Raw genomic sequence first — 16,192 nt, 5'->3', positions numbered from 1 at the left:
TATAAATGTAGTAGTAGAAGAAGCCATTGGGTTGCCCTTTTCCAGCTAGCATAATTGATGGTGAGTGATTGGTGCAGTACTTCCTTGGTCTGCAGTGGTACAGGCAGTCAGTGCTGGGCTTATCATGTGAGGTGTGAAGGATGCCCAACTGAAAGCAGCTGATTTGCTGCCTTTCCAGTTTCATTGGAAGATGTCAATGTAGGTGTGCAATTTTACTGAGTCAATGTAAACGGAAACGTCTTGGTCTGCTTCCTCCACGCTATTCATTGTATATATTTATTTCCTGTCTTCATTCCACCTCATTCCCTTCAGGCTGTCTCCTTGTCTTCCTGCAGAGCTCTGAAAAAAAGGTGAGCAGCTTCTTTGGAAGCTGTTGGTATAGTGAGTTGGTAAATAGGTACAAGTTTTGTTTCCCCCCCCCTTCCCCATCTTAGCAGTAGTCTTTAAAAATAGCCTCTTGTCTAAAGAGGCTGCAGTCCTAAGCACACTTACTAGAGAGTAAGCCCCATTGTGCTCATTGGGATTTGCTTCTGAATGGCTGTGCTTAGATTGCACTTTTGGTGTCTAATCTTGGGTTTTTGTTTCTGTGGAATGTCACTGAGGAGTCCATGAAGGCGACCAACACAGTGCTGCTCTCTTCCTCTCTGTAGTTCCCTGTAGATTTCCTTATTGTGAGATTTAAGCAAAATTGAAGTGATCCTCGGTGAATGGTGGAAACTTACCAGGGATGATGTTGGGTCCTGTGGCTGGCCTTTTATGTCCCAGCGACGCTTATTCCATGCTTCATCTTTGTAGAAGCCATTGCTGTGACCTGGTGAATGGAAGGGAATGACTGGGCATTTTATCAGCGTTTCCCAAAGCTACCTTGTTTCTTCACAGGGGAAAGGGGTGATACCTTAAAGAAGGGGTGAGCAACTATAGTATATTGTTAACTCATAAATAATAACATATAGGTAGCCGTGCTGGTCTGCCATAGTCAAAACAAACAAACAAATTCCTTCCAGTAGCACCTTAGAGACCAACTAAGTTTGTTATTGGTATGAGCTTTCATGTGCACGCACACTTCTTCAGATACACTGAAACAGAAGTCACCAGACCCTTATATATAGTGAGAGGGTGGGGAGGGGTATTTTTAGCCATCTCACCCCTTGCTTTTTCCTGTAAGACCAATTGCAGTCGTTAACAGTCGCCAACAGGTTTACCACACCTATCAGCCAATCACCCATTCCCACCACCCTTCTGAGTAATACCCCTCCCCACCCTCTCACTATATATAAGGGTCTGGTGACTTCTGTTTCAGTGTATCTGAAGAAGTGTGCATGCACACAAAAGCTCATACCAATAACAAACTTAGCTGGTCTCTAAGGTGCTACTGGAAGGATTTATTTTTATTTTGTTTCATAAATAATAAGTAACATTATTTTTAGTATTAGTATAATAAAAGGTTGGCCTGGCACTTCAGTTTTGGAGAAGACTTGTGCTCATACCAGTGGGAGCCAATTTATTAGGAGGGTTGATTTTCATTGGGATGGCAGCTGAGGAGTAAAGCAGCAAACATCTACCCTCCCTTGTGCACTAGATGCCAATGAAAATCTCCCATGGTGTACCAGTTAGGCCTTGGGTGGTGGGGGAGTTTCCATTACTGCCGACAGGAGCTTTTCCCCAATCCTAATTGCCACCTATGTGATGTGTGTGGGGATTATTTTCCATGGGATGGCAGCTGAGCGGGTAGAGAAGTATAAAGGAGAGAGAATGAGTTTGGTGGACAGGGAGGGGGGAATAGCACCACCCATGCCAGATATGTGCTGCAAGCATACACGCCAACTCCTAGGGGCCAAGGTACTTCCACTACCACCCCAGTGTTTCTTTGAGGGGTCCAGGCTCCCTCAATGTTCAGAGGGCCTTTGGCTCTGCCCTCCTGGCTCCTCACAACGTCGCATGTGTGTGACATCAGGATGCCACATGAGGTCCCCTCAGGGCCTTGCAGAGCAAGGCAGAGGCCTGGGCCAGGTAGATAATTTGCCACCCCTTTTTTTTTACCCTGGGGTAGTCTTTATTTTTATCCTGAAGTCTTATAAATAAGTATTTATTCCCCCGGGTGCCAGGGAAGCTTTTCTCTCGCACTGCCAGCCATGGCCCCAGGGAATCTGCCCGCCGCTGCCGCTTTTGAGCCTCCACGTTTGCCCCAGTGCATCCCCTGCGATTTGGAATCGGAGGCCCGGGCCAAGTGGTCCATATGGCCCCCTCCTCTGTCTGGGCCTGGGTCCCCTCAATCATCTTGAGAAGATGGTGCCTCTGGCCCTAAGAACATAGCAAGTCCCTACTGGGTCAGGCCAATGGCCCATCTAGTCCAGCTTCCTGTTCTCACAAGCGTCCAACCAGATGCCAATGGGAAGCCCATAAGCAGGTCCTGCGCACAAGAGCCCTCTCCCCTCCTGCAGTTTCCAGCAACTGCTATTCAGAAGCTTATAGCCATCAGGAATAGGAGCCACGGATAGCCTTTACCTCTGTGTAAGCCTCTTCTAAAGCCATCCATGTTGATGGGCTTCACTGCCTCATGTGGTAGCGAATGCCATAGGTTTAACTATGCACCAACAAGAACCCCCCCCTTTTTTTTGGTCTGCCTTGAATCCTCCATCATTCAGCTTTCAACACAAGTCCTAGGATTGTGAGAGAGGGAGCCAAACTTTTCTCTATCCACTTTCTCCATGCCGTGCATAATTTTATAAACTTCTATTTCTAGCAGTTTGAAAGCATGTCAAAGAGCAAGTAGATAAATAGGTACCACTCCGGCGGGAAGGTAAACGGCGTTTCCGTGCGCTGCTCTGGTTTGCCAGAAGCGGCTTAGTCATGCTGGCCACATGACCTGGAAGCTGTCTGTGGACAAACGCTGGCTCCCTTGGCCTATAGAGCGAGATGAGCGCACAACCCCAGAGTTGGTCACGACTGGACCCTAATGGTCAGGGGTCCCTTTATCCTTTTTATCATGTCACTTTTTCTCTAAACTAAAAAGCTGCAAATGCCTTTTTAGTTTTCCAAGACTGGAACAAGAGTTTCTCCACTCCTGTTTTATGGCTGCTGGTGTTTCTGGTGTTACAGCATTCGAAGGAATGTTTGTCACATGTTTTGGAGGAACAGAAACACTGCAGCCTGGCCAAGTGGCATGTGGACCATGACCTTGTGAGAAATGGCTGCAGGACCAGTTCAGCCATAGACTTGCTACTTGGCCTTAGGCAAGTTGCTGGACTCTTAGCTGGAGTTTTTCACCTGTAAAATGAAAGAAGTCTATCCCAAGGTCGTCACCTTTGCAGCTAAAGAAGACTATAAAAAACATTGTACCCAAAGTGCAAATGACTGTAGAATTTTTAAAAAACCCAAACATTATGCATGCTAATAAGTTTTACACCTGAGAGAGGAAGATATTCTTAGACTTCTACCACTAAGTTCACACTTAACCACTTTCTCTAGAACTCAAGTGCTTACTGCTTTATTTAAATTGGACTTGGGCCACAATCCTGCACACTTATGTAGGAGTAAGTCTCATGGAGCTCAGTGGGATTTGCTTTCTGAGTGATTGGGCCTAATCATTTGAATGTGTTTTTCTTTTCCATTACTATGAATAGTTAATGTTTTTTATTGAATTACTCCTGCCATATATGCACTGGTGAGTTGTTATAGACTGGTATCTAAGGGGATGATGGTTGTCCATCATATTTTCAGCTTGAAGCATTGTACATGCAAACAACTATTTTCATTGGAGGTTGTCCTCTCTCTCTCTCTCTCTCTCTCTCTCTCTCTCTCTCTCTCTCTCTCTCTCTCTCTCTCTCCTCTCCCCCTTTGCAAATTACCAAAGGATTTGCTGTTTGCTTCTCTTCCATTTACAGGTATCCCATATAAACAGCTGACTGTGGGTGTTCCCAAGGAGATATTTCAGAATGAGAAGAGAGTGGCCTTGTCACCGGCAGGAGTTCAAGCCCTGGTTAAACAAGGGTTTAACGTTGTTGTGGAGTCGACTGCAGGAGAAGCTTCCAAATTCTCTGATGACCATTACAGAGAGGCAGGGGCACAGATCCAAGGGACGAAGGAAGTCTTGGCATCTGATTTAGTCGTCAAAGTAATTCTGGATTTTTTTTCCAATACTTCCCTATCGCTGGTGTGGGGAAACCTTTTCAGCTTCTGGGGCCCGTAAGCCAGAGGTGGGTGGGGCCATAGGTACACGTGGGCATGCCTAGAGGCAAAAGTGGGCATAGCAATGGATGTGACTCCTGCCTTTGTACCAGAGGCTACGTTACAGCCAAGTAAAAAGTCCCCACCCACCCACATCATTCCATCTAGACAGGCAAGAGCCATCTTCATAGTTCCAGGGACATAGTCCAGCCAGGCAAAAACATTGAGCTAAGGGACATAGAAAATAGGTGTGTGGCTTGGGAAAGGGTTGTGGCTCAGTGGTAAAGGTCCCAGGTGCAATCTCTGTCATCTCCTGGTACGGCTGGGGATGGTTCCCTGTCTGAAATCTTGGGGAATGGCTGCCAGTCAGGGTAGATAATACTGAGCTAGATGGACCAATGATCTGGCTCGATATAGGCAGCTTCCTATGACAGTCCCAAGGGTTGGATAGAGAGGCCTGTGGGGCTGCATTTGGGCCCCTGGCCTGAGGTTCCCTACCCCTGCCCTGTCCTGTCATATGAATGCTCTATTTATGTGGTTGCTGCTGAGTAGAGAAATAATGCTGAGTTAACCTTATAGGGTGGAGTCAGACTGCAGCAAAGGCACAGAGTGTCACAGATTCACTGCCAAATGGCAGCTTGAATGCAGGCTACGATCTGGAGGTGTTGCATTTGCACTTGCCCATGGAGTCTTCTTTGTTCCCCCACCAAGTATAGGCTCCCAGTACTTTATGTTGTGCAGGCCACGGAGGTACATTTTAGCCTGTGCAGTGGTGGCTTTCCAACTTTTGTGTTCCGGAGGATCCTGGTGTTTCCGGGAAGCTTACTGATGCCGAGTTCAGTAAGATATGGGCCTACGGTTTCTGCAGGCAATCTAGCAAGGCCTCACATGCTTGCCCAGGTTCCCTTGCCATGTGAGAATGGCGAGAATCCTTGGATTCACTGGTGCGGTGTAAAGGAATGTGTGTAGCAGACCATTTACCACTGGGGAGCTCTTCCTGTGCTAGGAAAGATTTGAAGGCAATTTGTAAACTGATTTGAGTATTTGCTTGCAGGAGCGAGTGATGGGGGAATTCCAGAAATGCTGAGCTAGATCTATGGAACTGGCCCATGGTGATCTGTGCATCAGGGCTGCTCACATATAAAAGAGAACGAAGGAAGCCAGTGCCACATATTCATGAGTGTGTGATTTGTGTTGCCCACAGTCCTCCTTTGGCTCACTGTAGTTGCTGCAAGAAGACCTCAATAAGTAACCTCAGTGTAGTAGCTGCTATACAGTGGTACCTCGCAAGACGAAAAATGCGCAAGACGAAAGAGTTTTCCGTTTTTTGAGTCATTCCGCAAGATGAATTTCCCTATGGGCTTGCTTCGCAAGATGAAACGTCTTGTGAGTTCTTGCGAGTTTGTTTCCTTTTTCTTAAAGCCGCTAAGCCGTTAATAGCCGCTAAGCCACTAATAGCCGTGCTTCGCAAGACGAAAAAACCGCAAGACGAAGAGACTCGCGGAACGGATTAATTTCGTCTTGCGAGGCACCACTGTATATTATAAGGATTGTTAAGTACAGTAGCTCATTGCATAAGTCACTTGCACTGTCTGTAGAATTTCCATGCGACTAGCTGCTAGGAAGATAAGTTAATTCCTTCCTCCATTTGGCAACCACAGCTCATGCATCTATCCTAACTCTCCAGATGTATTCAACAGATGGTGCGTGGGTGAGAGCTTTCTCAAAATATTGACTGCATATTTTTTATTTTGTATGTGCTTCAATATATTGTGATCATGAGCCACAGTTGCCATACTTAAAAAATTTAACTTTCCTCTGCTGGCTGCATCGGTGATCTTTAATCAGCCTGCAGGGACAGTCGTTTTTTAAAAAACACTGTAATGTGAGGAATGGGATTTCCCTGCCATGATATTTCTAAAACATGTGTGAGCGAATCCTCAAACAGAAAGGAAACCTCAGTCCTTGCAGTCCAAATGCACTTATCACAAGGCACGTTATCGACTGAGCAAAGTCCATTCCTGCAGCTGCTCTTGAATGGCAATGATGTGCTAAGTCTTGGCTCCTGTAGTCTAAACATTTCGACATGCATTAGGAGCTGCCCTATACAAAATCAGACCATAGGTCAACATTATCTACACTGACTTGGGAGTGGCTTTCTAACATTTCAGGCAGGATTGTTTCTTTGCCATTCTGGGGATTTCAAAAGGGGAACCTTTTGCATCCAAAGCATGTGCTTCACTGCTGAGCTATGGTCTGGCTAGAAACATACGGAATTATAAGTTTTGTCCACAGTAGCTTATTCAGCTCATGTTGCAGTAATGAAAGTACATCAGCTGGCAGTTAAGATGTCCTTGGTTTAAATCTTAAATATTCAGACTTGGAACGCAGAATTGGCCTTACTATATCTCACCCTCAATGCATTCTTCCCTTGTTACCATAATAATGATAATAATTAAAAAATAAAAATATTAGCCTGCACCACAGAGCTGTTTAAGGATTGCTGAGATACTGTATTTGAGAGCTGTAGTGCTGCAGTGGCTGTTAGGCTGAGCTCGGAACCATGACTCCTTGTTTCAAAATCTTGCCAGGGCTATTAACTCAGAAGGTATTGTGAGGCAACCCATGTGCTCACAGGGATGAAATTCTGGTGTAGATTTGGACCCTGGCAGGTGCAATTGAGGGTGTTAACAATTTGTCTTCCGCCACAGTCCCAATCTGGAATGGGAAGGAAAGCTTCCCGTTACTGTTTCCCTAATGCAAATAGCGGTTGTTGGATCCCTCATCTGGACTGAGACTGCAGCTGGAGGGGCCAAAGTGTTGAAGATCACTTACACCACTGCCAAGGGTCCGAGCTACTGCTGTTTGCACTTAAAAGCAATGTCAATGTACCTGTAAATGGTTTGAACGTTACCTATTTTAGCACCAGTCCCTCTGCAACATTGGAATGAAAACTGCCCTTCTTTATATGCAGGTGTTTAGGATTATTAGGATGATTCCTGAGAAGTATATTGAACAGTCTTTAGCACTATGAAAATGCTAAGCGATGCTTTATTAATTTTTGTGCATTCTCAATTTCAGGTGAGAGCTCCTATGTTGAATCCAGCTCTTGGCATGCACGAGGCAGATCTCTTTAAGTCATCTGGTACCCTAATCAGTTTTATCTACCCAGCTCAAAACCCAGACCTCCTGAACAAACTGTCAGAAAGAAGAACCACTGTCTTGGCTATGGATCAGGTCCCTCGCGTGACCATTGCTCAAGGATATGATGCTCTCAGCTCCATGGCCAACATAGCTGGGTATGAAAACACAATGTTTTAGCCAGCTGTGTGATTACATCAATGAACAGTTGGGTTTTGGTTGGGATTCATATCCCATACAAACCTTTGTTTGGGATAGGAATCCCAACCAAAGGTTTGTTTTCATTTGTGAACAAGGGCAGCCCATGTGGTGCTCTCCACACATTGTGGACCATAGCTTCTACCATCCATGACACTTTGGCATGCTGGCTGGGGCTGATGGAAGTTGTGGTATGCCATATGGTGAGGGCACCATGTTGTCTATCCCATGGATAAGCGATTATGTCCAGTTGTGGAGATATACCTGGAGGTGTAGTCAAGGCTATGTGGTTTGGAAAATATTTAAGAATCGGTATCTATTTGGGTTCAAAGAATGTATGGGAATCTGAAGCCCACTAGGTTCTCTCTGTTACTGAGGGTGTGGATTCATTAGCTGGGAAAGGAATTAGGAAGGAATTACTTGCAGATGAAGAATCTGAATACTTGCACATAGAAAGGAGTTTTTAAGCTCCTGCAGATTTGACCCAAACTTTGTAATGCCCAAAGAGCACGGGCCAGATCAGAGGGAGGTTGTCATCAACAGCTTGTGCATCTCCTTAGGAATGAGGAAATGGGAAGGCTATGTTTTGGACAAGCAAATTTGTCCAGCAAATACCCCTGCTATTTGTACCATCTTAAAATAAACAACAACACCCTCTTCTGAATAAATAAAATAAATGTAAGGTTGGGAAATGATACTGATGCTTGTGTTCTCCTTTATTTCTGACAGCTATAAGGCAGTTGTATTGGCAGCCAATCACTTTGGTCGTTTTTTTACGGGTCAGATCACGGCAGCTGGCAAAGTCCCTCCAGCTAAGGTAGGTAATGAAATAAGTGCAAGTGCAGTTATTTGCAGGGACAATTATCAGGTGATAGAAATGTGATGTGACTTTGCTTTTCAGCTGCAATAGATACTGGTTGGAATTTTGTTTCACAGGATGACTACCCCCCCCCTTTATTTAGCATCTCTCAGTGAGCCAAATATAGCTTCTTTTGCTGTTAGTAGGCATTTGTTTGGATGCAGCTGAGGCTGAATGGCTTATGAATTGGCATCCTTCAAAGTTTAAGATGTTCAAATTGTAGACGTTTAATGTAAAGATTGGCTTGTTGTTGCTGGAATACAAGGTCTTCATATACAGCGGAGTATGTCTTATGAATTGCATTTTTGGTTAAAGAACCTACAACCTAAAGAACAATACTTTGCTGATGTCTAGAATTCTAGGTTTAATTTTTGTTTTTATGGGCCCCCTTTTTGTTACAGGCTTGTAAAATAAAGACCAAAGATCTGTACTGAGACAAGTGCTGTTGTAACAAGTACAGTACAAAGTGTTGTGTGCAGATCCTAAAGTACAAAATACACACAGATATTTTTGTGTGTGATTTGCTACTTTCTCCTTTAAAAGTGGGAAAGCCCCAAACCTGACATGTTGGTGTGCTTTAATAACTTTTTTATCTGCTGTTCATTTTAAATATCATTTAGATGGTTTAAATAGTTAAACTTTTTAAATATAATTTTAATATTAATTCTAGGTTTCATTAGAATCAAGGACTATATAAATTTTGATAAATAAAACAATATAAGGGTGGAGAAAATATTAGAGTATATTAAAGGACAAGTAATATATGCTTTATTTTGTTCCTGGAATATTTCTGTACAAAATACTGCACCAGATACTGCTTTTGCAAGAGGATTAAATTTGGCTCTCCAGGAGCAATGTAGTAATCGCTTGGAAGCTTACTGACCAGATTGCGTTTATTCTGCGCTAACCAAATCAGATTTTTTTAGTGGGGAAAGCTCCATGGGCTCTTTAATTCATGCAAAATAAGTATTCTTGCATATATTTTCATTAGTCTGCATAATTTGTCCTGCTTCTGCATGCATAGAAGATTCACCCTCCTGCACTACAATTAGTGACAGGGAATCATTGGAATATCAGTGGAATCTTTATCCCCTATTACTAATCGCAGCGTGTGTGTGATTTCTGTGGAAATTGTGGCTGGGGAGAGAAGGCTAGAATTTTCCTTCCTTGTGAGCTGTGGTCCTGCTAAAAAGTTCAATTTAGTTTACTATTAATAATTAATTATAATTAATAATAATGGCAATTGTCTGATGTGATTGGGTGGTGCATCTAGCATCCTTGTAGTTAGGCCTCCAGATTTGCCAGATGTTGAATGCAAATAATACCAGCTTCCAAGGAACTGTGGGATATGCATGCAATCCTGCTTGCTGTGCTGCTTATGTACTTAATGGAAAGGTGGTAGTCCCTTATTTAAGCTTAGTGCTATCACCCTGCTGCCCCCCCACATTCACAAGGAGAAGCTGCACTGGATTTAGCTATTGTCTTCCTCCAGCTGCTTACAGATGGTGCATGGTTACTGTGCAGCTTTTGGTTTTCTAAATCTACCCCGAAAGAAGCCCTGGCTGCTCTTTTCCCAAATACTGTTGCACTGTTTAGAAAGATCCAAGGGATAATACAGATTATATTAGCGTCGAGCTAGTTTAGCTATATCTTGGCATTGGGGGATTGTGGGAAGGCCAGAACAAAAGTTTGGGAGTGTAGAGTCTTAACCAGATGTAGAAGAGGTTAATCCTCTTGGTACCAAGGATGTGTAAAGGTCAAAGAAGTCATGCTGAAATGGGAGCAATGTGTTCATTTCTGCAGAGGACAAGAAGAATGTCCCAGAGTGAGAGAGCAAAGACTAGGAGGCCCCATGGCAAGGATGGGGGCAGCTTGGTGTCCTTGACAAGCAGAAAATCATTCTTGTGCAGTAAACCAGATGGATAAAACACTTTTTTTCTGTTTGGACTGTCAACAGAACAGCCAAACTGAGTTTTGTACTCTTAACCCAATGAGACTTCTTAACACTTTCAGAAGATGGCTATGTCTGAACTGGGTTTTAAGACCTGAAATAGGGATTGTGAGAATGAGACCAAAGACTGAGATATGTGCACAGTCACATTTATTGTGGATATCTGGAATACTCCATGTTTGCTCCTTTCCCAGCTTCCTGAATGTGCACAGGTGACCAGATATCCTATCAGAGGGAAAACTCACAATTGTGCTTGGGAGTAGTTCCTCCTGTTTACAAAATAGCTACCTGATGGTTGGGAAGCTGCAAAGGGCCCTTTTGATTGAAATATTATTCCGTTGACTGGCTGACTACTCTTTTTTTTGGTAAGGCACTGAAGGAGCTGGGCTCTGCTTGAACCTAGCTTGTTCAAGGCTCAGGAAACCATTTTCATTTCCTATTCATTTGACACTGAACCGATGCCAGTTGATTTGTGACTTAACTGCACTGTGTTTTGCGGACGCAGGTTCTGATCATTGGTGGCGGAGTCGCAGGCTTAGCATCTGCAGGAGCAGCTAAATCAATGGGAGCTGTGGTTCGTGGGTTTGATACCAGGTATGTGCATACCCATTGTTAATTATTGCTAGCGGCCTTACTATTTCATTTGTATCCATCTCTTCTGCCAAGAAGTTTGGGCCAGCATGTCATACGTGGGGTCCCAGATAAACACAGGGAATTCCCTTACACTGCACCTGGGCTTTGGTCCATCTAGACCACCCTTGTGGGCCTATTTAGAACAGAATAGCATAGAATCATAGAGTTGGAATAGACCACAAGGGCCATCGAGTCCAACCCCCTGCCAAGCAGGAAACACCATCAGAGCACTCCTGACATATGGTTGTCAAGCCTCTGCTTAAAGACTCAGTAAAAAGCCCTTCCTGGGTGGAGCCTTCACTAACGCTGTCCTTTCGTTTCTCCCCAACACCCTTCCTGTTAAAAGCTTATTTTTCTCTTCAAATTCATAGAGCTGCAGCATTGGAACAGTTCAAATCACTAGGTGCGGAGCCTCTGGAGGTTGACTTAAAAGAATCTGGGGAAGGGCAGGGAGGCTATGCAAAAGAGATGTCTAAAGAGTTCATTGAAGCCGAGATGAAACTCTTTGCAAAACAGTGCCAAGATGTCGACATTATCATCACGACAGCTCTCATTCCTGGTAGGTGTCCTGTGGAGCAGGCAGCCCTTTTCCTGTTGAAATGAAAAGAATGTGTTTGCTTAAGCAGATTTGCAAAGATATTTGTTCTGACTTGGCGTCAAAACAGCACATGACTCGAAATTCGTCACTGGCTAGTACATCATGTTTTAAAAAACTTTGATAATAGGCACGTGTGCACACAATGATTTTTATTGGGACCACAATGCATAGAGAGGGGAGATTGAATCTTTCCCTCCCCAGCCATGATCTTGCCAAAATTGCTCCTTCATTGTGTTGGTATTTAACTCATGGTGAAGGTGTTAAGGTTCATTCAATATTGGGTGGTCTTTTCTGAAGGCTATTAGCAGTGCAGGAGAGAGTGATTTTCGTCAGGATCATGACTGCAAGGGAAGTTTTCCACCTCTCCCTCTCTCTCTCTGCACACTGTGGTCCAAATGCAAGCTGTCGGTTATTTGGCATTGTTATTGCTTTTGCATCGTGCCATTTGGAGCCCAAGATGTTAGCCCTGCAAAAGACATGTATCAATCTGCCATTGATACTAACTTCAGCTGACCTTCCGGCTGAAAGTAGTCACAACCTCAGAGCTGAGTTTGTGTGCAAGACTGCTAGGTTTCTTCCCATTACAGTGGTACCTCGGGTTAAGTACTTAATTCGTTCTGGAGGTCTGTTCTTGACCTGAAACTGTTCTTAACCTGAAGCACCACTTTAGCTAATGGGGCCTCCTGCTGCCACCGCGCCGCTGGAGCACAATTTCTGTTCTCATCCTGAAGCAAAGTTCTTAACCCGAGGTACTATTTCTGGGTTAGCGGAGTCTGTAACCTGAAGCGTATGTAACCTGAAGCATCTGTAACCCGAGGTACCACTGTACAGTACATTTCTGCCCATAACACTTTACTGCTGTCTCGTTTGGGATACAATTTGGAATACTCAGCACCAAGCCTCCCATGAGGTTGGCCACTTTTCAACTTCCCATGATGTTTTCGGTAGCGTCTTAGTGGAGGAGAGGGTTTCTTCCTATCTAGGGATGTATCTTGCTCCCATTGAATCTGGGATAATCTGGAAGTGAATCAGATTGTTGCATATGGAAATGCATGCATTCAACTAAAATACTATGTTTACTGAATTACATGCAAATCAAGGGGAAAATTAAGAGAAATTATTTCTTTAGAGCACACTTTCTCAACCTGTGGGTTCCCAGATGTTGTTGAACTACAACTCCCATCACCCCTAGCTAGCAAGGCTAGAGCTCAGGGATGATGGGAGTTGTAGTCCAACAACATCTGGGGACCCACAGGTTGAGAACTGCTACTTTAGAGGAAAATGTGATCACTGGTTCTTCCTTATATGGTGTACTTGATACAGTGCTTTCCTACTTTCCCTCCCAGGTAAAAAAGCTCCAATCCTCTTTCGGAAAGATATGATTGAATTGATGAAGGAAGGCTCAGTTGTTGTAGACCTAGCTGCTGAAGCTGGGGGAAACATTGAAACTACAAAGCCAGGAGAACTCTATATTCACAAGGTACTGGTTTCTTAGTAGCCACCAGATATTCTTAGTAGCCGCTTTCAGCAGCAGCCTTTGTAGGTGGAGTAAATCAGGGCCCCACCCATACATGCCAGTCTTGTCTACAGCTCTTCAGGGTTTCTGATGGGACATTCTCATCTGTACCTGGAGATGAACCCTGGGTCCTATTGTATGCAAAGCAAATGGTATACCATTGAGCTGTGACCCTTCCCATTCATTTGGCAAAATCAACATTTAGTACCATGTTCTTAGATGCTGATGTCTAGGAATGGTCCCCCTGCCCCCCGACTTTGACTTCAGGAGTTGTGTCTCAGCTTGCTTATTCATCTAGCCATATTTTTGGTATCTCCAGGGAATTACACACATAGGTTATACGGACCTTCCCAGCAGAATGGCCACCCAAGCCAGCACGTTGTATTCCAATAACATCACCAAGCTCCTGAAGGCCATCAGCCCGGACAAGGAGAAGTTCTTCCTTGACATAAAGGATGAATTCGACTATGGTACCCTGGACCATGTTGTAAGAGGAACAGTGGTAATGAAGGTAAGCTAATCTATGTTATTTCTTGAATTAGGAGTCCAAGCCTCAGCCTGTTTTTCTTTTCTTTTTTCTACAACCTGAATTGAAGCACCTGTATGTTTTGAAATTCCCCTGGATGATCTGTCATCCATGTGCAAGGAAGGTAGTATTATTTGTGTTCAACTGACTTTCATTTTACAGCACTATACATGCATTACTTAATCCTGGGGGTACATCCATCAGTTTAGCCTTTTTTGGCTTCAAATGAACCAAGCCTGTTGAATGGAACTAAACAATGCATTGAGATTTATGCAGTGTTATCCAGATATGATATCTGGCTATTCCTTTGTTAATTCTTGTTTGTTAAAAATGCTTGTGCATAGCTCCTTGCCAGTATAATACATACACACACCAATCAGCAGATAAGATTTGCTTGAGAGCCACTTTGATGTCCCGGGGGGGGGTCACTTTGGCCCAGGAAATTGCAAATTATCTGTTCTGTTGGATAAAACCACAACGGCTTTTTCTCAGGACGGAAAGGTGATTTTTCCAGCACCATCTCCTAAGAACATTCCCCAGGCAGCGCCTGTGAAGCAGAAGACTGTGGCAGAGCTGGAAGCAGAAAAAGCAGCCACCATTACACCCTTCAGGAAAACAATGACAACTGCCTCTGCGTACACAGCAGGTGAGAAAGCAGCTGCCGTAATCTGGCCACTCCGTGGAACCTGCATCCAAAGATGTTCCAGGGCCTAATAATGTCCAGAAGTAAAGATGGATCTTGCTGTCAAATTATAGGGAGCCAGGTAGCTAATCTTCCCTCTTCCTCTCAGGTCATTCACTCTTGGCAAATCCTCTCAGGTGTGTGTGTGTGTGCATGTGCATATCAACTGTGGCTTGCATTCCTGCAGCCCCCAACCTCAGTTGATCCATACAGCGAGCTGAGAAGGGGAGGCATTATTGTCCCCATTCCATTCAAATGATCAATTTTGTGACTTGGTGTGTGTGTGAATGATTTACATCCCTATCGGGTAAATGGGCTCTGCTCACCCCAGCCCTCTTATTTTTTTGCCACTGCCAAAATTGGTGGAGGTAGAATAACTAACTTTGTGTGTGTGTGTGTGTGTGTGTGTGTGTGTGTGTGTGTGCGTGTGTGCATACATACATATAGAGCTTTCCGAACCATCATGCTATTTAATCCATTCTGGGCCTTTAAGCGGTAGAAGGAGAGAGATGAAATGTACATTGCCATAAAATATCAGAAGCAAGGTCTAGCTTTGCTAGTACTTCCCATGGATCATGTGCTATTTAGGCAGCCTGAAAATGCTAGAAAAATTTCTCTGAGGAAAATGAATGACTTAGCCATCTTTATAGGACTAGCAGTCTTAGTCACCTTAGACTCCTTGGAGGAATGTGTGGGGGACAAATTTAATAAACGAACACAACTGTAGAAAGAAAGGGAGGCTGTATTTTGTCAGTGTTTAAAACTTACCATGAAATAGACCATATGTTTTCATTCATTGCAGGACTTAATGCTCTCTTGTCTTGTAGGACTCAGTACCTTGCTTGGATTGGGTGTTGCTGCTCCAAATTCAGCTTTCACTCAGATGGTGACAACATTTGGCTTGGCTGGGATTGTTGGGTACCACACGGTATGGGGTGTGACGCCTGCACTCCACTCACCACTCATGTCTGTGACGAACGCCATCTCAGGTAAAACAAATGACCCCTTTTTTTGGTTTTGACCCTGACATTTCTCTGAGGGGTGTCACTTAAAAGTATAAATGACACCAAACATACCTGTGTCTGGAAATGTGTGTCATATAGGTGCCCTCAACCGACAGCCAGAGGATTCGTTGCAGCTCCCTCTTTGTGGGGTAAACGTTGCTGTCACGTAATGTGTTCACAAGCCTAAAATGTGGGTTTCAGGTATGGTTACCAAAAAATAAATAAAGCCAACCAAAAGTATTGTTGGGACACAAGGTATTATAGACTAGAGTCCTAGAGTCTGTTTCATCACATGTACAATTTGCCTGGAAATCAGTAGGTTTATGCACAGCGGAGCCAGGTTTTACGCAGTGATTAACAAAATGCAAGATAATCAAATGGAATTAATTATGTCCATCTTAGTTCTCTTGGAACCCAAGAATGGGCTAACGTTTGCAACTTTAGCTATATAAAACCCTGGCTTAGCCGAAAGGGTCTTGTAGAGTCCACTTCAAAGTGCTGAACACTTCGGCAAAGTGCTCTGCATCAGGTGATTGATGAGATAACTATCTGGCCAAATCCAGTTTCCGGCCCTTATCTAGATACTTACCACTGTCATAATTTGGTAGGTGGTATCTAGCTGTATTGCTGGTGACATTAAGTGTACATTTGGCAGGGTAGTCCAATGCAGATTTGAAAGTATTATCTAGTTAAGATGCATTCAGATAGCACCTTATTCCATTTCCCCTGATAATTTTTGTGTTCTGTGTGATCTTTCACATAATGTAAAAGACACTTGTGGAAATCTAGTGAAAATTTAGCTCTCATTTCTCTGTTAACTGCTTCCAGCAAAAATACCGTTTGCAACCCCGCTAACCTGGAACATTATGGGGCAAAATTTGGTGCAGTATTCTGACATATAGTCCTTTCCCACCATT

The 16,192-nt window shown here is 43.9% G+C and overlaps 2 protein-coding genes across 4 annotated transcripts in view; one reads left to right on the top strand and one right to left on the bottom strand.

Annotated features, from left to right (window-relative positions):
* LOC308597188 (uncharacterized protein C5orf34 homolog) overlaps nt 1-16,192 on the bottom strand; it is a 490,376-nt gene that overhangs the window by 55,564 nt on the left and 418,620 nt on the right. The gene's annotated exons all lie outside the window — the stretch shown is intronic.
* The window catches only part of NNT (nicotinamide nucleotide transhydrogenase), a 52,363-nt gene that overhangs the window by 10,476 nt on the left and 25,695 nt on the right, over nt 1-16,192 (top strand). For both annotated transcript variants that reach the window (XM_081212709.1, XM_081212710.1), the window contains exons 3-11: nt 3,885-4,114; nt 7,249-7,466; nt 8,236-8,323; nt 10,822-10,910; nt 11,321-11,508; nt 12,894-13,027; nt 13,383-13,574; nt 14,082-14,235; nt 15,099-15,260. In XM_081212709.1, coding sequence (XP_081068835.1) covers nt 3,885-4,114; nt 7,249-7,466; nt 8,236-8,323; nt 10,822-10,910; nt 11,321-11,508; nt 12,894-13,027; nt 13,383-13,574; nt 14,082-14,235; nt 15,099-15,260 — 1,455 coding nt within the window. The remainder of the gene's footprint in view (nt 1-3,884; nt 4,115-7,248; nt 7,467-8,235; nt 8,324-10,821; nt 10,911-11,320; nt 11,509-12,893; nt 13,028-13,382; nt 13,575-14,081; nt 14,236-15,098; nt 15,261-16,192) is intronic.

Source organism: Podarcis bocagei (assembly GCF_964188305.1).
Source record: "Podarcis bocagei genome assembly, chromosome: 11".
Classification (NCBI taxonomy): domain Eukaryota; kingdom Metazoa; phylum Chordata; class Lepidosauria; order Squamata; family Lacertidae; genus Podarcis; species Podarcis bocagei.
Note: the sequence above shows the minus strand (reverse complement) of the source record. Positions and strands in the feature narration are given on the sequence as shown.